Source organism: Onychostruthus taczanowskii, unplaced genomic scaffold (assembly GCF_017590055.1).
Source record: "Onychostruthus taczanowskii isolate IOZ18803 unplaced genomic scaffold, ASM1759005v1 scaffold1, whole genome shotgun sequence".
NCBI lineage: Eukaryota > Metazoa > Chordata > Aves > Passeriformes > Passeridae > Onychostruthus > Onychostruthus taczanowskii.
In genome coordinates, this window is record NW_024496525.1 from 5,062,586 (window position 1) to 5,089,197 (window position 26,612).

General features: G+C 41.3%; 2 protein-coding genes across 3 annotated transcripts in view; one reads left to right on the forward strand and one right to left on the reverse strand.

Moving 5' to 3' along the window:
* The window catches only part of STARD9 (StAR related lipid transfer domain containing 9), a 96,615-nt gene extending 86,866 nt beyond the window's left edge, over nucleotides 1–9,749 (forward strand). For both annotated transcript variants that reach the window (XM_041400008.1, XM_041400098.1), the window contains 10 exons: nucleotides 671–868; nucleotides 1,983–2,166; nucleotides 2,699–2,845; nucleotides 3,507–3,612; nucleotides 4,230–4,372; nucleotides 4,612–4,676; nucleotides 4,765–4,970; nucleotides 5,366–5,445; nucleotides 5,840–5,998; nucleotides 7,060–9,749. In XM_041400008.1, coding sequence (XP_041255942.1) covers nucleotides 671–868; nucleotides 1,983–2,166; nucleotides 2,699–2,845; nucleotides 3,507–3,612; nucleotides 4,230–4,372; nucleotides 4,612–4,676; nucleotides 4,765–4,970; nucleotides 5,366–5,445; nucleotides 5,840–5,998; nucleotides 7,060–7,161 — 1,390 coding nt within the window. In that variant the 3' untranslated portion in view covers nucleotides 7,162–9,749. The remainder of the gene's footprint in view (nucleotides 1–670; nucleotides 869–1,982; nucleotides 2,167–2,698; nucleotides 2,846–3,506; nucleotides 3,613–4,229; nucleotides 4,373–4,611; nucleotides 4,677–4,764; nucleotides 4,971–5,365; nucleotides 5,446–5,839; nucleotides 5,999–7,059) is intronic.
* Nucleotides 9,750–10,005: 256 nt separating this feature from the next.
* Nucleotides 10,006–26,612, reverse strand: part of CDAN1 (codanin 1) — a 31,359-nt gene continuing 14,752 nt past the window's right edge. Inside the window, exons 13-28 of the mRNA XM_041403161.1 lie at nucleotides 25,889–26,032; nucleotides 25,107–25,273; nucleotides 24,476–24,557; nucleotides 23,696–23,785; nucleotides 22,594–22,648; nucleotides 21,491–21,624; nucleotides 20,722–20,825; nucleotides 19,108–19,257; nucleotides 18,646–18,709; nucleotides 18,077–18,155; nucleotides 17,025–17,182; nucleotides 16,015–16,122; nucleotides 15,577–15,640; nucleotides 14,250–14,452; nucleotides 13,441–13,548; nucleotides 10,006–12,685 (exon numbers count right to left, since the gene is read on the reverse strand). Of these exons, the coding sequence (XP_041259095.1) occupies nucleotides 12,560–12,685; nucleotides 13,441–13,548; nucleotides 14,250–14,452; nucleotides 15,577–15,640; nucleotides 16,015–16,122; nucleotides 17,025–17,182; nucleotides 18,077–18,155; nucleotides 18,646–18,709; nucleotides 19,108–19,257; nucleotides 20,722–20,825; nucleotides 21,491–21,624; nucleotides 22,594–22,648; nucleotides 23,696–23,785; nucleotides 24,476–24,557; nucleotides 25,107–25,273; nucleotides 25,889–26,032 (1,836 nt within the window). The 3' untranslated portion in view covers nucleotides 10,006–12,559. The remainder of the gene's footprint in view (nucleotides 12,686–13,440; nucleotides 13,549–14,249; nucleotides 14,453–15,576; nucleotides 15,641–16,014; nucleotides 16,123–17,024; nucleotides 17,183–18,076; nucleotides 18,156–18,645; nucleotides 18,710–19,107; nucleotides 19,258–20,721; nucleotides 20,826–21,490; nucleotides 21,625–22,593; nucleotides 22,649–23,695; nucleotides 23,786–24,475; nucleotides 24,558–25,106; nucleotides 25,274–25,888; nucleotides 26,033–26,612) is intronic.

Here is a 26,612-nt window from a genome sequence, read left to right on the forward strand (position 1 = left end):
TGATAGTCACCCTATCAGACTTATTTTAAAAACTGTTAAGCAATGCATTCAGGACAAAATTTTAGGGTTACTCCAAGAAAACAGGGAAAAGTGATTTGGTGTAATTCAAATCTAGTGTTACCTCACTCTTAAAATTTCTAGCAGCCATGAGAGTTATCATGTGTACCTGGTGATGTGGGAATATATTTAAGTGATTTATTGCAATGTAAAAATAATTGATACATCCTATTTATGGAAATATCCCATTCATGCTTCTGTGAATAAATGCTGCTGTATGAATAAACAAAAATAATTTTAACCCCCCATAAATATACAAATTTTTTTTTTAAATAACAAGACACTTAATTCTTGTGATTGTAGAACTGAGTGTGGGAAAATGTTGCAACAAAAATTTTGAAGCAGCTACATTGGTCTCTATTTGCAATTTGCCTCTCAGCTGTTACCAGCAGTAATCACAACCCTTTCTTACATTTCCTGCTATCAGAAAAACAGTGGTATTTTAGAATTTCTACATCATCTCTCAGCATGTAGACAAAGAGTTATTAGATGGTATTGGATTCCTATAAAAAATTTATATTAAAAATCTACCTAATATTTAAGTGCTTAAAAAAATCAGAAAATGTTACTTTGCAGGGTGCATTTTGTCACTCTAATCACGTTTCCCTAACAGGCACATGAGAACTATTGAAACTCTGAGGAAGGAAAGAGTAAAAAGGCTACAAAGATATCAAAGAAGCAGAAGCCTGAGCCCCCAAAAGCATTTGAGTCTGTCCCAGACTCTGGATACAAGTCAGAGGGATCTAGATCTCCCCAGCAGACGCCGAGAATATCTGCAACAGCTGAGAAGAGATGTGGTGGAAAACACCAGGTAGGGCATTGGAAACCTCTCCTTAGTCCTGATGCTCATAAGCACTGCTCACAATGGGTGCACATTAATGGTTCTTTCTCACATCTGAGACTTCAGGGGCAGAATTCTTCTCAGTGTGGGGGCATTCACCTTTGGGATAGAAAATGCTTTCAGGAAAAACACATGCCTGATTTTAGAAAACATTCACTAAAATCTTGAGTCTAGTTTTATTTCAGTCCGTAACAAGTGTATAATTTATTAGACAGCCAAGTATTCTCTCTGGACTGGTTAGAAACCAGCCTTCCTGTGATTTAGGAATGGTATTCTCCAATTTAGCACTCCTGCTAAAATCAGTGCTGCTTCCCCTTCCCCTCCAGCTGGAGGTAGGAAAGGTAAAAATCATGGGTTGAGATAAGAACAATTTGCTGGAAACAGCAATGAGGTAAGAAAAAGAGCAGTAACAGCAACAGCATTAGTAACAAAATATTAAGAAAAGAATATTATTCAAACTGAAAACCCCCTGACAGCAGACAATATGGGATGGCTCCGTCTGCCACATCTCAGCTGGAAGGAACCCCTTCTGCCTAGAAGAGTGCCTTTCCCCCACCACAGCAATGATGTGAGGTGAGGTGGTAAAGAATAACCCTGGCCATGCCTCCTCCCAGCAAAATTAGCCCTGTCCTGGAACACTCCTTCATTAACTTAAAATCCACAGAGTTCAGTTTCATTTTAAATATCAGAAAAACTCTGCACCACTTCACTATTTAGAATTTCAGTTTCTTGTTTCCCACCATATTCCCTAAATGTTTTACTTCCTTTGTGGTCAGGAGACAGTTATTTTCCCAACACAATGATCTTGTATGTGATATGCCAAAGCCATAACCTTATATCATATGGACACCTAATTTAGAAACCACTGTAGTAATCTCAGTAGTAACTGGACTTGCAATCTGAGTAATTTTCCAAGGCTTATGTCTACTTAGCCATTAGTGAGCAAAGAAAAGCTTTTTGGAGGCTGATGCGGTGGGGTTTAATTGCTTTTCTGGCAGGTTTTCCTGTTCTAAATTGAAATAATATTTTTTCATGGTATTTCAAGTAACTATGTGTTTTTCTCCTAACTTGTCCGTCCTTACAGAGTTCAAGAACCAAAAAGAAGAAGCATTCAGCACCCTTCAGACATTGAACTGCTGCTCCAAGACTATCAGAGGGCACGAGAGGAAACCAAAACTGAAATTGCAAGAGCTAGGGACAAACTCAGGGAGAGAGCAGAGCAAGAAAAAAGGCGGATACGGGAACAAATATTTTCTCAGTTACAGAAGGTGAGCATTATATTGAAAGTACACATAGTCTTGAAGTTCTCAGATTTTCTTTGTATGTAATTTTTACTTGGTCTTCTAGCATTGAGTAGTTGCATTGGTAAAGTAAAATCTTCAGTCTTTTACAGCTATGTTTGACTAGCAAGTTAAGTCAGGGGCTTGAGAAGTAGACAAAGAGCAAAAAAACGGGACTGAAAAGACATCTTTTTATAAAACTTCTTCCTCTTAAAAGCATCCTAGCATTAGTTTGATAGTTTGAACTCTTATAAGTGAAGACAACAGCAAAACCTGCATTTCCCCAGACTGTCAAATTTTACAGGGTCATTCACTTTATGGTTTATATGATCCTAGGCATTCAAACAAACCTGCTTATTTAATGCTTTCTGTATGGCAAGTTTGTGTCAACACTTCTTGGAAGAAATTGGATTTATTTAGATTCCTCTTTCAACTTTCAGTGCTGAGGTTTTTTTGTGGTTTTTTGTAGGTTTTTTTTGTTTGTTTGTTTGTTTGCAAAATACTGTGATTCCTATTACAGGAAGAAGCAAGACTGAAGACTCTTGCAAGTACGAGCACTTTATGTACAGACTCCACCCTCAGCCTCTCCTCTGGCCCAACATCTGGTTACAACAGCAGTAATACTGCCACGTACACTGCAAGTAACTTCAGCAGCCAGGAAGGGCAGGTGAGAAACCACTGCTGTGTGAGACTGATGTCCCCTGGTGCTCCAAGCACAGAGGCATAGTGTAGGAACAGAGATGGTTTTTGAGATGATTTGAATTCTGTCACAGCTATGAAGCAAGACAAGTTTGCATTACCAGTACATAGATGGGTGACATGGGGTGAGGGGGCCTTTTGTAATGTAATTGCAAAGAACAGTGACACTTATTTTGCAAGGGTTTTTTTTTGGGTTGTTTTTTTTTTTTTTGTAAGTCACAGATAAAAAATCAGATTGTTACTACTGCCTATGTAACTATCAGAGATCTGTCAAATGTTTTAGAATCAGCAGGTCTTTTCTTGTGATAAATCTGATAGCATCTGATATTCTGAGTGACTCCTCCAAATGATACCTGCTTTGACTTGAGTTTCCATGTGTGAAAATGGACTTTCCTGAAGTCACTTTTGCAGTATGCACCCATGCTAGTTCCTTACACTTACTTTGCTGAATTTCCCAAGTTAAAGTATCATTTCATAAATAGGGGAAAGGCAAAGGTGTTACCTCATGATAAAGAGATGCTTCCAGCCTTGTAAGGCAGATTTGCTGCTAATATTCCACTGCCTATTTAACACAAATTATTTTCCCCACTTCAAATAAATGCTCCCACTTCTGCACTTTCTTAAATCAGGTTTCTTCTGGAAATAATTTGGTTACAAGGGATACACGAGGTCGCTCAGCTGTTAGAAACAGTCAGCTTTACACATTAGAGCAACTGCATAAGGATTCAACATTTGGTAAGTAAAACATACATTTGCTTCTTTTGAGTTGTATCCCAAAGCCTAAAGAGATTTGTCATTTATGCAAATCAAAATCTACTTTGAATCTGGATCTTGCAAGGATTGTCCCTACCTTTACATGACTTCAGAAAAATACTACCAACCAGTAGCCAGAGCTTGCTTAGAATTTCTTTAAATATTAAATGGTGATTTGCTTCCTCTGAAGTTGGTCTTTTGATGTGGTAACATCAAAGTACAGCTTTTTGAGATAATATGAGGATAATATTTTGAATGAAGGAAGGAAGCAAGGAGTGTGTGGCCCAAATCTGCAATGAGTATAGAATTGTAAAAGCAAATTCTAATTTTTAGCCTCAAGAGTTAAGCTGTCTATTTTTCCTTTTTTTTTTCCCTACATGTGGCAATAGCTGTTAAAACTTCAGTACTGCAAGATATAACTGCAGTGTAATTACCAACACACAGAATGTCCAGGCAAGGGATTATATCACTTATTCATTAGCATCAGATGGAGTGGGGGCTCCAGTGGAGAGTTTAAGTAAGTCCCTCCAATTTAACAATAGTGGTGGGGTTACATTTTAATTTTTTTATTCCCTTTCTGGCTTTTTTATTTCCTGCAGAAGCCAGCAGAATTCAGCCACCTTTTCCTTCAAGTGGCACCAGCTGTAGGTTCACCCATGGATTAACTATTTCTGTCAACTCCTCTTCAACAAAAGGATACCAAGATTTATCCAAACATATCTTGGCTAATGCTACCACTGAGGTAAGTAAAAACAGAGTTTTTACTTATTCCTTCTGGAAGTTGTAGCAAAAATGGGTGGGACAAGTCTTGTTCTACATCACAAACAGTTACCTATTTGTGAGGTAAAGACACACACACTGAACAGTTTTGAAGGATGGGTAAAAGTGATCCAGGCTGCCCCCATGGGGTGCAGAAGAGAGTGTGGGGTGTTAGCTGGAACGTTTGAGTGAAGCTGGTGTCATTTGTCATTGTTTTCTAAGGTAATGGCAGCATGCTCTCACAACCTGAGGAACTTCTACACGTGCCAAGCAGCAGCTGGGTGGAAGTAAGTTTATGGCAGGTCTGTGTAAGGGGAGGCCTTTCTCTGCACCTGGGCCTCTGGTGGGCAAATACCTTTTGTTTGCCTTTGACAGATATCAGTGTACAGAAAAAGAGGTGCAGGTGTACTATAAAGTCTTCCCTTCAGCAACAAGGCACGGATTTCTGGGAGCAGGAGTGATAGAAAGGCCTCTTCCCTACGTGTGGGGACTGGTGAGAGATCCTGGCAAGAGGCATCTCTACGACAGCTCCATCAACACAGCTCGAATACACAAGAAGGTAACCAGCCACATTCACCTGGGTGAGTATCCTCACACCTAGCAAATGACAGTCACCAGCACCATCTGGGTGTAGGCAGCCAGGAAGAAAGTTAAAGGCATCTGGTTCCATTTCTTCAGGTGTAAATAAACAATTTCATTATTTAATATGGGAGCTTCAGCTTTGCAAGACTTTTCCAAGGCTGACAATAAACATATCTTGCTGTGAATTGCAGCTAGAGACAGTGATTTGAAAGTAAAGATAAACCTGAAGTGGCTTGAAAAAGCATTTTAAATATGTATTATAGCATATGAACTAGAGCTCTAGTCCCAGGCAGTAAGTCAAAATAAAATATGTATCTCCATGTAAGGGGTGGGGAAAATTGTGACAAGTTGAAGTCGTCAAAGTCTAATTCCCCTTCCTTATTTTTTTCCCCAGTATATTTAGTGACGGATACCTCCCTATGTTACCTAAAGCAGCCCCGGGATTTCTGCTGCATTACTGCAGAAGCCAAAGAGGTAAAGTGAACATTCTGTCTGCAGCACAGAGGAGTTGTTCTGAGATCCTTGTTCAAGGATAAAGGAGAGAAAGAAGTCAATCTTCTTATCCACAGAAGTGCCAGTGTAGCAGAAAGGAAAGCCATGCCAGTATAACACAAGTGAATTATGTGTAAAACCCTCTTGTGAATGACAATTGCTTAGCAAGGCCCATCAGACAGTAACACAAGTGTCACACAGTATATTCTGGTTGCAAACACAGGATTTTGATAAAAACACATTTAATAGATAAGAGAGTAGTAATTTTTCATGTTAAGTAAGCAATGTGAGAAAGATGCCTCATGGCAAACAATGAAAACATTGCTATATGCATAAAATTTTTCAAATTGTCATCTTTACACCTTGTAATGTGCAGGAGAACTTGTCTGTCCTGGCTATTCAGTCTGTCTATGACGCATCCATGCCTCAGCCTTGTAAAGAAGCAGTGAGAGGGGAGATTTTGCCAAGTGCTTGGATACTGGAACCTGACATAGTGAATGGAAGAGAGATCACCAGAGTTATTTACATGGCACAGGTAAGGATTTTTCTGTATGTCCAACTGTGAATGCAAAAAGCTCTTACACAGCAGAACACTTAAGAGCTGGTAAGCAACAAAAAACACAGTCCTTATACTATGCTCATGAACCCTACAAAGTGACCACAAAGTCACCTCTTTCACACTTCTCAATGCAGAGACTCTTACTAGGATTGTGTTCAGGAACACATTCCCAATCTTTTACAGCGTTCAAGGCTGCTTCCTTGGATATCAAGTTCTTCTGTAAAGGTTTATCAGCAATTTTAGTATATGTTGTGCTCATGTGGAGAGCCAATATGGGGAGTCTTGTTTGCATTTTCACCTTGCTGTGGACACATGAAGTCCACCTTGAGTCATACTATTTTCAAAATCCCTGAAAATACTTGGTGCATTTTTCTAACCAAAGTCATTAATTCTTCATACTTAATAGATACAAAAGAGAAGTCAAGATTAGGATTCCAGTTAAGAATAGGAAAATGCTATTCATATCATTAATTTTTAGACTCATTTGAAAAGTAGACTTACTTTGAGACAGGAGTACTAAGTATTTTAAAATGTCCAGAAGAGCATGGTTTAATGTGTAAAATTAATTTAAATGCTTATGTAGCGATAAATGCCATTAGTCATTTAAACTCATCTATTTAAAGCTTAAGGATACATTTTAAAAAATATAATTAGCACATGCATTTTACAATGCATAGGTGAAATATATATATGCATTTTAAAATTTAATATCCATTTTATATTGCCCTTTAGTGTATGCATATACATTTTCAGTAACACTGTGTGTCTCAAACTAGTAAACTTTAATCCAAGCTCAAACTCAAAAGCCATGTGGGTCATACCTACTAGAAGCAACATCAAATAGCAAAGTTTTGAAAGTCTGTGGAGCATTGGGAAGAACAAGATACAAACCACACAGTGATGATGGCATTTGGTTGTTAACTACTTTTGTGCCCAACACATACTCGTTACATCAGAGCTGTTCCAGACTGGAGAAGGGTTCTGTTTAAAGCAGGTACAGACTCCAACCTGCAGCCTTTCCTCTGTAATCCCTGCAGGTGGACCTTGGTGCCCCGGCCATCCCCGCCAGGCTCCTGAGCTCCGTGGCGAAGCGGCAGCCCCTGGTGATTGCTCAGCTGGCTCACCTGCTCTCTGCTTAGTGCTGCAGCTCCAGCGGACACTGAAGAGCCCCTGACAGCCCACAGGGACACACAGGTGTCAGAAAGTGTCATGGAAAATGCTGCCTCCTGAGGCAGCCACCACCAAGCCTCACTTCAGGAGCCTGGCGGCTGCTGCTACTGGACTACATGGAAGTGCAGTCAGAGAACAGGATCATTTCCTCTGGCCAACACCACTTATAAGAAACGCAGCACGTTTAGTGGGGAACCTCTCCTCCTGGAAACAGCAGTGGAAAAGTGCCATGGAAGAGAAGAAAGGTATATTGCCCTATAAAGAGCAGAGGAAGAGACCTTGCTTTACAATAGCCAGAATCATAGAGCATATTACTTCACTCCTGTTTCCAAGCAACTTCAGAGATCAACTTCTTTCTTTAAGTAAGTTTAGGCTAGAAACAGTATCTGTATGGCTTGAGACCTTTCACAAGCTCTTGAGCAGAGCTGCAAAACCACTTTCTATTGATGAGATAAGTACCAAATGCAGAATTCCTGACTGTGCAGATAAATAATTTACCTTAGCTGGCTGCCTGTTCCCTTCCCCTTGAAGAGGGAAGTCAAAGCAGCACAATATTCACTAGTCATCCTACACCCTGGATAGATTTTTTCATGTATTTGCTGACTGCCTGCAGCCAGTGTAAGGTGTTTCAGATTGCCACTACACTAGGCAGCATCAGTGGACACCACCATACCTCAGGACACAGTTTTACTGTACTGCAGAATCAGGTGCTTTGAAATAAAGAAACCAAACTGTTCTACACAGTGACACTGTCATGGCTAGGTTAGTACTGAGTAATCAGCTTGTTCCTAGAATTTAAGTCCTGCAAGTAAGAGTAGCTCCAACATTTTTCCATAACGGCTTTTCCCATCAGCCCTGCTGCTGCAATTGCACCCAAATGCATTTGGAGCTGAAAATATAGCCTGGTCATAGTCTTACCACATTTCTTTGTTCCTAATGTGACCAGCTGTCCTACTGCAGCAAATACAGACTCTTCCCATTCAATTACCTCATGGGACTTCTGTGGCACTTAGTCCAACAATGCTGCTGTCAGGCTTTACATGTTTGTTCAACACAATCCCTAGGCTGGTTCACATGTTCCTAAATTTAAGCAGAACCACAACCACCTCAAATATCCAAATAACTTACTTTCATTCTTCAGCACAACAGTACAGAATCACTTTAGATATATCTAAGCAATAAAAGCTGCTATGTTATACTTTCATGAGCTCAAAAAAGCCCACATTATTCAAGAAGCTCTTGCACTTTGAATTTGTCAAGTGAGAAATGTGTATTCAAGCATCCACCGTACTGCAGCCAGTGCCTGCAGTGGCTTCCCAGCACATGGTGAAGTTAGCTGCACTTCCCACCTTTGAGTTCAAGAGCCAAGATCTGCTTTTACTCTGTCTTTGCACAGGTGTAATTTTGGCTCTCAGCTTCTGTGTTACTTCCTGTTACTAATATAGTGAGTTTTAAATGAAAAGACAATAGCTATTTTAAATTGGTACTTAAGAATATAGCAGTTTTGATACACACCCACCCAAGGCTTCCTCCTCTAACTAGCTCAGGGAGGGTAACAAAACCTTTCACTTACAAATTCGCTTTTTTTCATCTTTGGATAGTCATGGCTACAATCTTAACGCCCATATATTAATGTTCTTTTTTTTGGTGAGGTGCAGCCTTTTGCTAAAAGCCTGAGTCACAGCATGGTTCACTTTGAGCATCACACATCTTACAAAGCCCCTCAAGGAAGAATGGGTAACCTGTCACAGAGTTTTCTGCAGCTGAGCAAAATCACAATTTCCAGATTTGTAACTTGACAACATCCTCCCTTCAGTGAAAACCCAAAAGGAAGAGCAGACAAGGCAGTAGAGTAAGCCCCAGGAAAAATGAGCAGAACCAGCAGCATGGGATATTGGCTCTGTCCCTAGTGCTGCTTCTGTAGCTTTCCAGAGGAGATACCAGGGGTCTTCATACAACCCACTACAGATTTGCTCAGTGCTTTGCTTTTTTTCCCTTTTATTTTGGACATGGCACTAGTGATAAAGCAGGTTTTGTAGGAAAAACATCTCGGGGGACTCCTGTTGATTAATGATGCCAGTGCCTATGAAGGATAGTGTCTTACTGTACAGTGCATCAGATGTTTATTTTTATATATACTTAAATTTTTTTTTCTACGTTTACAAATTAAGTTATTTATATATGCTTGGTTTGAAGCGTTTTTATATGCTATCAAAGCTAAATTTTATTTTTATCAGTATTGAATTAATGTAACTTTTTTTTTAATACAGTCTTCAATTGATACTAAAAAGCCTATTTATATGAATGTTTTCTTTTGCAAATACAACATTTTTTGGTACTTGCTAATGTATGGCATTGGTTTGTTTGGAAGGAAGAAACAAAGGCCCAGCAGATACCAAATTTGTTTCTCTACAACAGGCAAAAACCAACTTCCTGTAAGTTACTGCTGAGCAGCAGATGATCAAACCAATTATATTGTACCACCCAGGGTTGCATCTCTGCTCCTAAATCAAGGTTGCTATTTTCATATCCACAATAAATGGTATTTTCTACACAAGAAAATGTGCCCCACCTTATTTTGCTCCAGCTAAGATACCCTTCTATGGAACTATGCTGGACAGAAAACCAACACAAAGGCAAGTTTGTGATATCAGATGTAGGTCTCCTACTTACCTGCTGAGGAATAAGCATGGAATATGAACTTTTGGCAGAAGAATCAAGAAGCCAGTCACTGTTTAAATTAGGGTTCTGTGACAGTGCATTCTCCAAGCAAAGCGGGTTTTGTTTGGTTATTTAAAAAAAAAAAAAAAAAAGTTGGGTGAAACTTCTTCCCGAGTCCTGTTACCCAACTCCCCAGAGCAGCACATTCAGAAGGAAGTTACTATAACACTATTTTTCCTAATTCTCTTTTGAGACCTATGAGTTTGCAATAGGAAAGACTGGCAGAGGAAAGGCCACACCCTCAGAGCTGGCTTTCAGAGAGCTCCTGCCCTCCTGCCTGCAGCACCTCTGGCACCAGCAGCAGTGCCCAGGACAGAGGGACAATGCCCGAGGGCCTGGTGCTGAGAGAAAGCCGCCAGCCCAGGGGGCTGCAGGGTCGTGTCCTCACGCATGACCCCACGGCCAGGGGTCCACAGGCAGAAAAGCTGTGCTCCACAACTGCCCCTGTGCCTTGGATACACAGTGGGGTGTCTGGTTTTACAGAACAAACTGCCTGGGGCTGTGGGATGCCCAAGAACCAGCGTCACTGCGTTAAGTCATGGGAACACAGAAACAGGGGTGTTTCTTACCTGCTGGCTGCCACTGCAGAAGTGTCTCCAGCCCCATAGGGCACAACTGTGTTCTCTGGCTGCTGGAAAGTGCTCCTGAGGCTTGGGCACCTTCTAAATAAAAACTTCCGAACATGTTGTATTAGAGAAGGATAATTCCAGTATACTGAGCTCATGAAAATGGCTGTGGCCATAATAGCTATGCAACAGTTTTACAACACCCAAATAAAATCCATGCCAGAACCAGGAGCACCTTTTTTTTAACTCTTATGGATCCCAGCTTCTTCCCCTTTCAGCACCCTGCCCTCCCTTACATAACCAAGTAGATTTCTATTTTAGCAGAAGCTCGACAGGCCAGACAGGACGTCTGTGCTGCACTTTGTCTGCCCTACCCTTTGTGCCAAGGTACCCGGTTTTTTCTTCAGCCTGATGCCAAGAGGTTCTCTACTGACACCTTGAACACAAGACAAGACATTTAATAATGTTTATTATGACAACAATTTCAAATGAGATCTGCAGCAAAACGTCACATAATACTCAGCCTCAGGGAGCAGGTATGGCATGATATGGTGTACTTGCTCTTCAATTTGTATTGAAATGTTCCATTTGTATTTGTATTGCAGCACGCCTACTTTTGGGGACTCTTTCATTCCCATCAGAAAGCCCCTAAAAAGAGGAAGGCAGGTGGAACCTGCCAAGTCTTTCAATATAGTGCTTAGTAAACAAGACAAGAAAAATTACAATACAGTTCAGACACTCTGTACCTCTATGATTTCTCTTTCTGTATCACATGTTTTAACAGAAGCCACAGTTCTACCTAACGAGTCCTGTCTGTAGTTTTGCTTGAATCACTAACTCGAAGATGTTACCTTTTCTCACCTTGTACAGGGAAGAGATTAGTTAATTAGCAAGCTAAACAGCCCCGGGCTTCACCTTGTCCAGAAGCTGTTCTTAAATAACTCAGAACTTGCTTTCTGGAAAAACCTACAGAAATAGGACACTCCTAGACAAAAGGAAATAATGTCCTCACTGCTTTGGGGCAGAGGGAGGGAATCCCATGGGAGAGCTGATGAACACCTAAACATATTCTGCTACTCACCAGCAGTCCCTGCCCCAAATCTCAGTTCAAGGACATACTTGGGAAGAAGGGAGTGAACAGGAGGTCACACTCTTGCTGTGACCATCTGTCTGTAAGGGCAGAAAATGCCCACTGTCCTCCAAGAAATAGGCCCCTTTCAAAACCCACTCTCCAGCACTTCTTCACTACTTTGTCTGCTCTTCCAGGCTGTTGTTCTCTTGCTGCAGCACTTCCTGACTGATAAAACCCAAACTCAAGGCAAGAAAAATTATTTAAAAAATAGTGAATAGCAGTCAAATGCCATTTATGTTCACAACTATAAAAGTGTCTTAAAAATACTGTCTTCAGTAAAAAATATAAACAGATATTTTATTCCTTATTTCTATGAAAAATCCTGGGAATTGCAAGTTCTGTTTCCAGCAAGAGATGGAAAAACACTTAAGCATCCTTTAGGAATAATGTCATCAATGGTCTAGTGGATATATTTAATACGGTTTAACTTTGAAAATCAGTATTAAAAAATTAAAATCAAACCTTCAACACTGAGCTTACAATGAAAAATAAATATAGGCACATCTCTGTGTCATATAGGCTCACCTCTTCCCTCCCCTGACTGTAGAGGTTTTGCTAAACAACATGAGAAGTCACACTGAGTTAAGAGATAGTCACCAAGAAACAATCTCTCTGATCACTCACAGTAACTTGAGTTGATTCCTGGGTTTGGTCACAGCCTGTTGCTGCACAAATACAAAAAGTGTCTCTGAGTCAAAGAACAGCTGCTCTGAGATAGAATCAAGGTGCTTTAAAGACTTTTGACTTGGAGATCCATTTGCTGATGTAAATCCTTCAGCAGAGTCACCACAGCAAAATGTCCATGACAGAAAGCCCAGCGCAGGTTTTGCACGAAGTGACCTCTTCGCTTCAGTATGCTCCCAGCAAAGAGCTCCCAATCCTTTCAGAAACACTGAAAATTCCATTTGCATCTTCATTAGTAATTTTTGTCCACAGAGTTCACCTCTGCTAACTTTGTGTGGTCACAGTAGCTAGAGATTGTCTGGACAGCTCGCAGGGGTTAGTCCTGGGCTCCTCCATCTGATGTTCTGATACAAATACCCGGGACAGCCTTTTCAGGTCTTTTATGAAATCCTGTAACAGACACAAACCAGAGAACCCTTAGTAATAGAAACACAAGAGGCTGACTTAATTTTTCCATAAAGAACTTTACAAGGTTAAACATGTTGATGGTTTTCCAGTGCAAAAACCTAGAGGAACTACAGAATTGACTGCAATGATGAATGCCTGCAGACATTCTCATTCTCTCCTCTGATCCCCACACCCTTCTCAGACAAGATTGCTGCCACAATTTAAATGGTTTAAACAGCTCCAACATGCAAGTGCTCACCAGCCTTGGAATACTGTCCATTTTTAGCAAGGTATTTGAGCGGATTCCTACACTTTGATCGTGGCCAGAATAGTGAGACTCCTCTAGAACATTCCAACTGCTCTCACACTCTGGTGGTAGGAGGCACAGGGACTGAAGTGCAAGACTGGTCAGTTAAGATGCTTCCCAACACATCATTCTCAGCTGGAAGGCAGCAAGCACACTCAGGCTAGAACTGAGAACTGACAACTGAGCCAGCTGGTCTCCAAAGTGGTTTACAGTTTTCTTGGAAATGTTTCCACTGCAGGGCCAATGCTGGATTCACACAAGTACAGCTTTCAGCCAAACACTAGCAACAGAAACAAGCTTGTTGGAAACCAGTCCTTCCTTTGCATTAAGCAGGAACAACAGATGGGAAGGTTATGGGCCTTATCTATATTAAATAAAAACACAAGGATTTCCTGTTTACATAGCTGTACTTTTTATTTCACTTATTGTTCATGCATATCTAATTACTTACTGAGGGCCAAGGGAGCTCTTCAAGGATATGCAAGCAACTCTGGATTTCACTAGTTCTCATTAGTTCATGTTCTATAAGACCATGAAGCAGGAAAAGGAACAAATCCCACTGCACAAGAGAAGAAAATAATAACAACTCAAAAAAAATTGATTGTGTGCTTGTTTCTTTATCCATATATAATTCATGCTTTTCTTTTTGGATCAGAACATGGAAAAAAGGAGCAAGCACGTTATCTGTCTGTGTGTGACAATGAGGATAAGAGCAATGTCCAAAATGAGTGAACACAATTCCTTTAGTTCATACATTATCTTCTACCATAAAGTAGGTATATGGTATTATAAATTCTCAGTTTATAAACACACCAAGAATTTAATTCCTGCCCGATCAAGAGCGTGAAAAATTATTTATTTGATTCTTGAAATAAGCTGGGTTTAGCCTGCAATAAATAGGGTGATTTTCAGCTTTTGTTGGGGTGCTCATAACACCAACAGGCATGCAGAAATACAAGCTGGTAAAAGGCACAAGAACGCTACTGACGACAGTCACGTGTCCAGCCCTTGCAATATCCCAGGCCAAATGGGCCATTTTGCCATTGGCTCCAAACCAAAACTGTGCCTTCCTGAGAGCCCACCAGGCAGATACCAACCCCTGACAAGCTGTACACGTCCCTCTCCTTCACTGCCCTGCAGAAACAAGGCCAGCCAGCAGTGGCCAAACCCCGCTGGCCTCAGTCACACCAGTGAGCACTGCGGGCTGGCAGAGCTCCTGCACGAGTGCCAGCCTGCTCCACACATCAGAATGAGCTTTACCTCTCGCTGCTTGGCTTCGGCGAGATAACCCATGTTCTTCTTGCTGAAGATCAGCTGCACAGGCACAGATGTCCCAAAGTCCTCCTTCCAGATGGAGAACAGCAGCTTTAGGAGGCCGTAGGTGGGATTGTTCTTTACATGCAGCCTCTCAGGGCTCTTCTCTGGGGATTTGATCCCAAGACTCAGAGGAACACGATCTGAAACTAAGAGGAGGAGGAAAAATGAACTCCTATAGCTGCATGATTTCCTTTTATAGCCATCATCTTGGTTCAGCAGCACACTTAGGGAGTACAAACCAGTGAATCTAAGAGGAGTGGAGTTTGGAAATATTAGCTCAGTATTTCAAAATTAGGAGCTTTGAAACTATACAGACAGTATGACATAGGAGGAAATTTCTATTCCTCAGCAAAGAGCACCAATTGGTTGGAATATAGCCCCAAGTCACTGAAAGTCAGCCTAATATCTAGTCAAAGAGAACCTAGGTGTTACTGCAAAGGAGAGAAGAGTAGCACAGTTAAACATTTAAGTCTATAGACAAACTGAACAGTTGTCCATAGTTTAAACTATAGGCAGTTACATGACTTCACACAAGTGAAAGTAAAACTGAACAGTGCTTAACTGCAGATGAACACAAACAGAAGGAAGATAGCCGTTCTTCCTTGGTACAGTCTAATGGAATGGGACAGGTTGACACGGCTGCCCCCAGAAAAAATTCCACAATACTCAGATGTGAACTGCCTCATGGAAAGACAAATTATGTATAAAACTTCTAAAGCTGGTTCTAAACCCACAAAATTAGAAGGCTGCCCATGAAGAGCACACCTGCATTGAGATCACAAGCTCCTGCTCAGAGAAAAACTGTATTTACACATCAGAGCAAGAGAAAAAAACAGACTGAAAATGTTCACAGGAGTCATAATACACAGAAAACAAGTTACTTCCACTCTTTCCCTTAAAAAGCCATAAAAACATAATGTAATGGAAAAGGCCCTTACTTTTAGGGAAAAAAGCCCAAACTCAACCACAATTTTTCAGAGGCAGAAATACTGGAAAACATATCCCATATTTAAATTAAGGTGTCAATAAATAAAAAAACAACAGATGTGAAACAGATCAGAGAGATGGTTACTCACTGTACAATTCTGTTTTGCAGAATGTAAGAGGGAATAAGAGCAACCACCCAAATTGACAGAAAAAAGTCTTCAGACTCAGTGACACCAAAGAGAATTAAATATCCATGAGCTCTAAACACTTATATCTCTGACCTCAAGGGTCTAAGAGAACTGTAATAACAGATTTCAGTCTTAAATAGCTTATCATAACTCACCCAGCAAAGATGCCAACTCAACTGTGCACTTGGCCAGCTGTTGTTCTGATGTGGGACATATGAACTGGAAAATACAAAAAAAGTTATATTTTTCCCCACTACAGCACATTGGACAAAACAGAGCTTCACAAGGGATAAAAAATATCCAAGACGAGCAGGCAATTTACATCAAGAAGCACAGAGCTGTAATGAGGAGACCACTAAGACTAAAAGACAAAAAGGTCATGTATGAAAAGGGGATTCACAAAGGCAAACTGAAGTAACAAGCAGATCTACAGACTATAAAAGAATGCAGTGCAACATTGCCATATCTGAGCTGAAATAAAAACCCCTCAACTGAACTCAACTGTGAGGCAAGGCAAATTAAAAAGTTTACAGGTATCAAGACAGCCTGAAGTGATTCAAAGGGAGTTTATGTTGCTTTTTTACATCTTCTACCTTTCTGCATCGAAGTGTCTGACTCAGCCTTCCCAGCAAGCACTCCAGCCACATGTAGTCAACCACTTCACCCTCCTCCCGTGGGCCCACAGCAACACAGAGCACATCCTTGATGAGAAAGACAACAGTAACACACATTAGTATCCTGCTCTTCCACAAACACATCCTTGGACCTGCGACAGAGCAGTTCACAAATAGTTCTTGGGTCCTCATTAAAACCAGAACCTAAGTCAGTATATATACATTTCATAAGACAGAGTAAAGCTGATTTTTCACAACCTCACCAAGATCTCATTTTCTAGCAGTTCTCACTAATGTTACAAAGTAAAATTCAATGATGGCAACAACTTCATATTTCTTAAAAGTGAAGAAAAGCACTGAAAGCTGTAGATAAATTTCACAGCACAGCAAGCAGTTCAGGGTAGAAGTGCTACCCTGAAAATCCAGACCCCTGTTATACTGCCAAGGAAGCTTCAGTGCCAACCCAGAGGTTTCCTCACACAACTTACCCTCATTTTTTTATTTTAGCACAAGCAAGAAAGCATTAAAGGATGTGAACTCATTTTCACACAACTGCTGGGAAAGCAATCAAAGTGATAACCAGCATTACTTGTCTGTCAAGCAGAAGCAGTTGCAAAAAACATAGGCAGAACACATAACAGTAAAAGGTGAGGTGCTCAGAATTCTTTTCCTTATGGGTACACAGGTAAAATGATTGTGAAATTGCACACAATACCATGGGGTCCACACTGTGGTTTCCACCCTACTCATATCAAAAAGGCCACACTGCCATGCTACCAGAAATCCTGTATTTGAGACAGCACTCCTAACACGGAACTCTGATCTAGACACAGCAAGCAACTTCTCAAACCTGAGAACTTTTCATTGTGCTTCCTAAGCACTCCCAACAGCCACCTCCTCAGAACCAGAACATTCTCTTAAAGAAACCCCCCCACAAAAACACCAACGTAAAAAACAGAAAGGCAAGCCAGGAAGTGAATACCATGTACCTTAATCTCATTGATGATCTGGGAGGGAAATGGAGCACAGTGCTGGCAGCCTGGAGGACAGTCCCTTCTCAGCTCAAGAGCATCCTCGCTTGGCAAGGGAAATCCTGGGACTTTCAGCATTCTGTTGAAGGTTGCCTTCACTTCCCTTTTGATGAGTGCTATAGAGAACAAATCCTGTCTGATTCAGTTTTTTCTACACTGAAGCAGAGAATCATTTTCAAACACTCTTAGCCTCTCATTACAAGGGCCACAGCGAATAATGAAAAAAGACAGTTTACATTTTCAACCCACTCTCTCTGACCTCCCACTACATTTAATGTGCAGAGGCAAATGTGGAGAGGGTGTACTAACCCACAGCTGTAGAAGGCAGCTTCCCATCACTGCCAGGTACAACTGGCAACTCATCTCACTTCCCATAAAAATATTTCCATGGGTTTAATAAACACAGTAGCTAAGCCAGAAGGCAATGCCAAAGTAGAAAGCTGATTCACTGTGATCATACCAGTTCAACCACTGTATCCATAAAAACCATATGTCTTCTACCAAAATACATTTTGATCAGCATCCAAAACACTAAACTCCTGTGGCTGCAAATGGTACTTGGACATTCCTCCCCAGGCTTTTGGCATAACCTCTTGAAAAAATGGATTTTCAGAGACTCTGAAGATTTGCCAGTGCAGTATTACAGAATAAAATACATTTGCCTTCAGCCTGCAGAAAACACATCCAGTCCAAGAAGTGTTTGTTTTACAGGAGATTTCAGAAGCATTCTGTACATGTGAATCAATAGATGGCTTGAAAAGCAGTTGTCTGTATACCCTGGAAGTAAAAATCACTATCATGGGCCAAGCCAAAAAGATCCCTAAAGAAGGTTCTTAGAGCTAGAAATCATTTCTATTCTTCCTAACAAGGAGGAACAGAGCAACTACATACTTTCCACTAAAAGAAAAATGAGTAGGACCAAGTACTTTGTAACACTGTCTGTCCCTTGATCTCAGAAAAAAAGAGTACAATGCACAGGTTAGAAGTTCCAGTTCAAGGTAAAAGCTCACCTGCAATGTTGGCAGAGAGCCAGCCACAGGCTCTCTCGGTAGCCAGTTCCACTGCAATGTTTTCTGCACTACTTAAAACCTTTACAGGGAGGATAACAAATGATAGGAGATTTACTATCAGCCACAGCACTGCAGTCAGTGAAAATTCAGAAAGAAGTCTGGAAGAAACAGCTTAATTTTGGCATGCAACAGTTAAACTGAACACCACCACCTCTATAGAAACAGCTGGTTTGAGCAATACAACTGACCCATCTTGATTTTCCAAAAACCTCATCAACTCTTGTGGAAGTTGATGCTAAAACAAATGCATTATCATTGCAAGTTAAATGCAATTTCTATAGCATTCTAGCCTCATTAGTCAGCTATGAGCTGGAGTATCACTTTACCCAGAATATGCAAGGCAGCCCTGCAGAAGTGACTCTTCTTAGCTATCTCTCAGTCCTCCCATGAGGGCATCAATAGATTTCTTTACCTGAGCTATTAAGGGATAAGTGAAGCAGCAATGGAAAAATGGTAATGATCCAGACTTAATGTCGAGGCTTTTAGTAAGTTTTAGGGAAAATACATACTGCTGCAGATGTCTCTTCTGGCAACAACACCCTTACTGCCTCAGGACCTTTTTTTTTGCAAAATCTACAAGAAAAGGAAGAAAGTATGCCACAGATTAGTCCAAGTTCTTGGACAACACTCAGAGGTTCATTGTGTAGCAATGCAATAAATCAGACTAAAAGAACCAGACAAGGAAAGGGTAATTACAAGCAACTAAGGTGCAATATCAATTTTCCAAAGGGGAAATACAATAGCTGCAGCGGATGTCTGTTTGGAGCAGAGGGACACACAGCACCTTTATTCCTTCCCACAAATGCAGTCTTAGCTGGCTGGAGCACAGCAGCACTCACCATAAGAAGAGTAAAGGGCATGGTTTATAATTACCAGAACCTGAGCATGACAGGCCAAACTAAATTAGGCTAACAGATTCTGCAGTAAGAAGAGATAGGAAGGCACACATTTAAATAACTTTTCCTCCTTACTCTCTGCCTTTGATGAGTGCCTGGGCCCCTTCCTCATACAGATGAGTGCACACCTCTTCAAGCAGTTTGTCATGATTAACATCCTCCTCCTTCACTTTATCTTGCAACATAGCTTCAGCCCTTTGAACTAGCTCTGCTACCAGTGTTGCCCTGCAACAAAATGAAGAACAATCAGGCAGATTGAATCAATACAAGAAACAATGCACACTAAGTGTACCCAGCTCTTCTCCCCTCTTTAGACCCATCTCAAATGCAAAAAGTCACTCTGCTAAAAACTAATTAATCGGGCTGTGTCACATCTGTATCATCTCCTTGTTCTGTGTGTATGGAAGACAACAGCAATGAAGACACCATAACAGTACTAAGATTCAAGAGTCAAAAGCCTTTAGGTTTTACTAAAAACTTCTTTGGTTACAGGTCTCCTTTGTGGCAGCAATACCTTGTACACTCAGCTGACAGTGCTCAGGAGCTCAAAGATGTCAGCAGCAGCCCACTACAACCACCATTTCTTAGGGGCTGGTAACATTTAATGGCTTCAGCAAGTTGGACAACAGAACAGTGCAAACTGAGCAAGCTCATGAGCTGGAGGGCAGGGCTGCCACACAGGAGGGCTGTGAAAAGAGGAAGAAATGGGCTGACTGCACACCTGTCCAGGCTGGGGTCTACTGGCTACAGAGCAGCTGCACAGAAAGGATCTGGGGGTCCCACAACAAGAGAAGGGAGTTAGGAGTGTCCAAAGAAAGCCAACCTTATACTGGGCTGACAATAGCAACAGTGCAGCCAGCAAGTCAAGGGAAGTTACTGCTTCCCTCATCACTGTGAGGCTGCATCTGGAGTAGTGTGTCCAGCTTTGGGATCTCAGGACAAGAAAGCCATTGACAATTTGAGTAACTGCAGGAGAAAAGAAAAAAATTATTAAAATAGCTGGGATGCTGGAGCACACACCTACAAGGGGGAGTCAGTTTCACCTAGCCTGGAGAGAAGAAAAAGCTGAAGGGAGAACGAAATTTACAGAGAAGGCAGAACTTCCAGGAAGACCACTGCTAAGATTGACAGGAACATCCACAAGCTGGAACAATGGATAGATATTCTGGTAGGATATAAGGAAACACTTTTCACAAAGCCTGAGAAAATTAAGCATTGGACATGGTAGAAAGAGGTGGCTGAATCCTCATCCTTAAGAGATGGAAACTTTTCCAGCTGGAAAAGGTGCCAATAAACCTGACCTAACTTGAAAGCTGTGTCTGCTTTGAGTGAGAGTTTGGATCAAGTGACCTCCAGAGGTCATTTCTGATATGAGATTTTCCTATCATTAGCAAGTATGCTCTGAACAGGTTACAAAGTCTCAATGCTGCACTGCATTCACATAGAAAATGTCCCACAGAAGTATCCCCCTCCTCTCCACATTCCTTCACAAATTCCCCTCTACAACAGCAGATGTTGCTGGTCAGTCCTACACAGCCCGTGTTCCTACACAGCCTTGGTGTTCTGCTACACAGCACAGCCCCAGGGAAGCTTCTTTCCTCCATACACACAACTTTAAAGGATCAACTCTTTGTCTAATTATAATGTAAAGTTACTTCTTAAGTCACAGAACAGGTGACCAGCACTTACTTGATGTGCTTAACACAGTTGGATCCCACCCTCTCTGCCACAAATTCCACTGTTCTCCGTAGGGAGGGAGGCTGGTTGTGGAAGAAGGCCTGCTCCAAATCTATCTGTTCAAGAGAAAGCACTAAATTGATTAGAGCACTCCACCCAGAGCCTCATCTCACCAGGAATGGACAAAACCACCTTCTAGAGACAAAAAGACAGTTTGCCTCCACTAGAACTTTCTGATACTGTAGCATTCATCATCCCAGTTTTACTCCTTATTCCCTTCTAACCACTTAAGGCTTATTATCAGGGTTTCTGAAGCTACAAAAGACCTGTAAAGGGAAATGGGAGAGTTCTGATGGTATCTACTAGTAGTGAGTCACCACAGATGGCTTCTTTTGGGAAGAACAAGCCCTTTTACAGGCTGGTAATCCTGTAAGCACCTACGCACGTCCTCCTTTCAGTGGAAAGCATGGCTACAATCTAACCAAAACAAAGTATGAGAAACATAGCAACGTTTTATGGTAAAGAAGAGGGAAACAAATACGACTAGTTGGCCCAACTGCAAGAATGTTTACAGAGGTTATCTGGATTTCAGCACCCACACCATATCCCTGCCACATGACTGTAAAAATGGGAGTAAAGATACCTGACTGTTAAACACAATGTTCCCCTACTGTCTAGGTCCATTCTTTCCCTGGCACTAAGAGACCACTGTATAACCCTACACTCACACAAACAAATTTCTCCTGCCCCTTTCCCCCTTGTGACTCCCTAATTTCATTACCTGCAGTTTCCGCTGCGTGACAGAAGCCTTGGGTGCTAAGGACTCTGCAGCTGTGGGAGTGATTTTCCTCATAAAACCACCATTTTTTCCTCCACTACCAGACACAAAAGAGGCAAGTAGTTTACGCAGTTCACCTGTACAGGAAAACATGCAAAAGCAATCATCAACCCCATAAGGAAGGAGAAAAACTAATATCAAAACTCAAGAGACTTTCACTTTTCCAGTCCTGTTCCCAGAGCAGATTCTCTCAGCTTCTACAAAAGCAGAAGCTTCAGTGAAGCAGAGGGGCCATCCCACACACATAACTGGCAGGGCACAGCAAGGCTCTGAAAAGAGGAAACTTCTGAAAAGCCCCCCAGCAGATGGGACTTGTTCAGAAGGATGAGGGAGCAGTTATTTTCGTGCATTCCTTTTTAGTGTGGCAAGCAAGAACTGTAAAGTCTACAAGGACAACAAAGGGAGCAGTTACACAAAATTCCAAGAGTCAGGAGCAAATCCTGGGGGAAAAGCTGGACAACCTATTCACCCCAGAAGTTTTGTGATACAGGTTTAACATACAGTTTTCCTACTAAGTCCCAAGAAGAAGAGCACCATCTCCCCATCTGGGACTCTAATATTTAGTCTACAGAGAGGAATTTTACAATTGGTAGACAGATCCCATGGAAAACCAGGGCACAAAAAGATTCTTCCCCTCTGCCTGGCAGCAGAAATCTGCTCAAGGATCAAGACACTCCTTGCAGCACAAACACCTCTTCCTAGACCTAGGATAGAAAAGCTGTGTTGTTATAATGCTTCCTTACAGCTTGTGAGCGGTGGCTTCCCCTGTGCCTCTGGATTCAAGGTCTGTGGATCAACTATCCTGACTAGGTAACCTCACTCCCCCAGCTTCACCAGATACTATCCACAGCTGCAGGAGTTTCTGCAATACAGCTTCTTATCACAGTTCTTGCATAAACAACTGAGACCTTAAGTTGTGAAGACGAGTAAGAAAGGTGATCCAAGGACTCACAGTACCAAACAACAAATATAAACAACTGAATAAATAAAAGTAAGTACATACTAATATATTTTATGTATATAGTAAAAATAAGTAAAATACTTACCAAGATAGGGACAGCAGGTATAAAGTAATTGCTGATCCACCAAGGGTACAAAGTCCTGGTGAGAAAATGAAGGAAATGCTGAAAGGACACAGCACAAAATAAAGTCTTCAAGTCAGAAATCCCATACATGCAGTCACAGGCAGGTTTCAGGGCTACCTTTCCATGAAAACAATAGCTGGATTCCAAATACACAGTAAAATTATGAACTTTGCAGCCCAAGTGTTCAGTCTCTGTAACACAGAATGAGCTGCTCTTCATTTTATTAGTGTAGCTCAGCCTTTGCTGCTGATCACTAGTAAAGCCCAGTTGAAAGCTGCGTTTAAGAAGGGAACCAAGACTGTTGCCACAGCTTCTACTCACAAGGGAGAAACCTTTCCATGGAGGAAAATAAATGAGGCACATCTGCTATGCATTACACCTCCACAAGTGCCTTCATCCAGACTCCCTGGAGCACCACGCCATGGAGAAATGTCACCTCAGTATTAACACAGCACATGCAGGGCCAATTGAGGAACAGGAATTTCAGATCCCATCCACCAAGGAGATGTATCTTAGCATCCATACCACTTTTCCATGGAATACTATATGTCCCCTTACATGTCTAGGAATCATCTGAAACATCACACCCTCACCTCCTTTCTTGCATGCTCATACCGCTTTCAGTTCAGTCACCCTTTATCATGACACTGGAAAACGGGTGATCTCACAAACAGCAACCCTGCTGTTACAGTCCCATCTTTCTATTTCTGTTCACCATTACTTTTGCTTATTTCTGGGAAGGGCTACAGTTCTGTCAGCTCACCTTGCAGGAAAACAGCATCTGATCCTCCAGCATAACTTGGCACCTGTTCTGCAAATTATTGCAGCAGGTGAGATGGCTCCTGCCTGACAGAAAACCCAGAGCTGCAACACAGAGTTCACAACCCCTAACACAGACCCAACTGAGGCCTTTGGACAAACTGGGCATCACATCCATTGGCCTCCATATGCTCAGTGCAGCTGCCCTGAAGCCAAGTTCTTGATGAAATCTGACCGCTCCTGAGGAAGTGGTAGGTCCATCTTCCCTCACTGATTCAGAAGACATGCTGCTGCACTAACTCACCAAAGCCTGAGCAGATGTCACAGTATCCATCACAAATCTCTCCTGCCTGTCATCAGCAGTAAAAAACAACTCTTCAGGGACTGATGGAACCTGAAACAGAAAACCCAGCAGCTGCAACTCAAAATGCAATCAGTAACTTCCACCATTTCTGATAACAGGACAGTAAAATCTCACCACCCTGTCTCCCACAAAACATAATCCCTAGCACTAAAGGATCCTCTTGCCCTGAAGAGAACTTCCCATAAAATTAAAGACTTCCTTATTTTAATCACAGTAACAAAAGCCACCTTTCTTATCCTCCCCATACAGCATCTTCCACATTTCCAACAGGTTCCTGCTAAGTAATTACCTTGCTTCCAACTGGAGGCACAAAATAATTTTAAAAGTTCATCATACACCATCCCTCTATCTAATAAATTCCTCAGCAATTCAAGGCTGACAGCTAGCACACCATCTTTGTGACAAGAGCTTCCAGGTCTAACAGGAATCAGCTGTCAATTTTCTTGCAAGGTTGCAGATTAGTAAATACAGAATGTATTTCAGATGCAATTACAATTCCTATTGGAAAAAAATTGTTGCTTCACACAATTCCATTAAAGGAAAATAATTCTCCACTAAAATACAGTTATTCTTTACACCCCACACCAGTGTAAAAAACCCAAGATAAAACAACAAACAACTGTATTAAATTGTTTTAATTAATTTCAGTACTATTTTGTATTGAGTTCTGTGCCCTGCCTTTTCTTCAGAGAAGAGTTACATGCACAGAGGAGATTCTACCTGAAAAAGCCAACCCAGAACTGCAAGGATCAGCAGCTTGTTCAGGAAGCTCATCTCCTTGTCTTCAGAAAGGACCATTAACCTGCCATGCAGAAGAAGCAGCAAGACAGAGTGTCAGTTTTCAGCAGCTCAATCTTCATTAAGGAAAACGTTGCCAAACCATTCACTTACCAATTACACTATCTATATACCATGAACACATGTGTCTGCCTAAAGGATTGAGAGTAAGCTCTACTTTGTTGTATGTACCTGCATAACATCCTGTCTTAAGTTTACACTAGACAAGCCATTCTCTAGAATGTGCTTCAAATTTTCCTCATGTATATAGGAAAGAAAATTAGAAAATTATTTAGGCATTGGAAACCTTGTAGGTTTAAGGTCAAAATTCAAGCTGCAGCTTGAAGGTCAATCACAGCTGCAGATGTAGAGTGATCAAGTGGGATTTAAAGATTTTGTTTACTTAATAAAAACCACATATTTGAATCAAGTATTAATCCCCAAGTTTAGGCTGTGTTCTCTTTGCAGTTTTATGTAAGATAAAAAGTATGCATGATTTGCACCACAACAAAAAAAAAAAAAATCAAACATTCACTGAAAAGTTCTTTACAGATATATTTTTCCAGGCTCTTACCTGTATACCTGCAGCAAGAGACCAAACACTTTCCTGTAATAATCAAGGAAAGGAGCAATATGATCCACAAGGGAAAGGTACTCCACAATCCAAGGAATAGTGAGGACAGAACGTTGATCCCGAATAGATTGTCTCAGAAGCTTTAAGATATCCAGTACAGGCAGGGTCTTAAAGGACAAGAGAAGTTAAACCAGCAGCTTGAAGTTATCTCTTGCTACTTATAGAAGAACTTTTGTCTATATCTTGACTTTTCTTTCTAGGATTTCATCTTCTGTACTGGTGACTTCTGGCTAATGAAAACACTTCTTTGTACATGACCAGAGGTAAAAACCAAACTGTGACTGCAACCAAAGGTCCCACTGGGACTTTCAAAAGCAAGGCTAAAAGCCTGACTATGTACAAAGTGGAGTCAAGGTCTATTGCTTCCATTCAGTGACACACTGCTGGGAGATGGGCGCAAAACTAACACAACCAGTCCTGGCAGCTGGATTTTACACTATAAATATGAGTTGTCTTAGCTAGATGAAAATTTTGGTATGACAGACTCAGATTAGCAGAAATAACAGAAGACTGAGTACCTTAACATTGGTGCATTGTTCCCTCTTTTTGAGGTTACACAAATTCTTTTTTCCTTTGTTCCCAACCCCAGAATATGCAGCAGGGACACAGGACCATACAGCATCATCCCAGGAACCACTGGCTCACTTTGAAAGTGCATGACTACCACAATCCTCCTCGGGCTAGAAGTTGCCTGTCCAGCAAATGGCAGTGCTCTTTCTTACTTGGTTTCTCAGTGCCAGCGCAGAATCCTGCAGGTCTCTGGTTGGCTGCTCTGCAGTGCGATAGGGCAGGAAAACAAGGAACCCCAGGAACTTGGCGAGGAGTCGGAGACTCAACAGGGCCATGGTGAAACGCTTCTTTTCATCCTAAAATGAAGAAAAGTGAGCTGAAGCAACGCTAGCCTACACTGGCAAAGCAAATGTCTCTGTTAAACTTCCATTCCTTTCATGTAAAGGGGCCACGTAGCTTCATCACTGCTTTTAATAAAGGTAAGTTTCCAAAATATATATTTATCAAGTATTTTAAATTGCTTCTGTCTCCATTGTTTCACCTCTTCACAAGAATGAATTATTCAAGAGCTTTCTAAAACAAGCAGCTGCTCAATCATATCTTTGCGTTAAGAACTTTGGAGTCAATGACAGGCAGAGCTGATCTCACATTGCCTCCTTTACAGCACTACCACTCTGCAAGTCTCCATCAACCTTCGGCTGCTCCTTTGCTAACAGACTATAAGCTGTGACACCTCTGATATGCAGACTTGAGTGAAGAAACACCAGTACACCTATGAACAGGGATGACTACAAATCCAATGTAACTAAAGTCTTTCTATATGGAAAAGTAACAAGGAACTTATTGCAATGGGGTGCTACAACTGGATATGGTTATTTCATTGATCTAGAACAAGTTATAACAACCTAAGGAGAAGGCTTTCACTTCCACAACTAG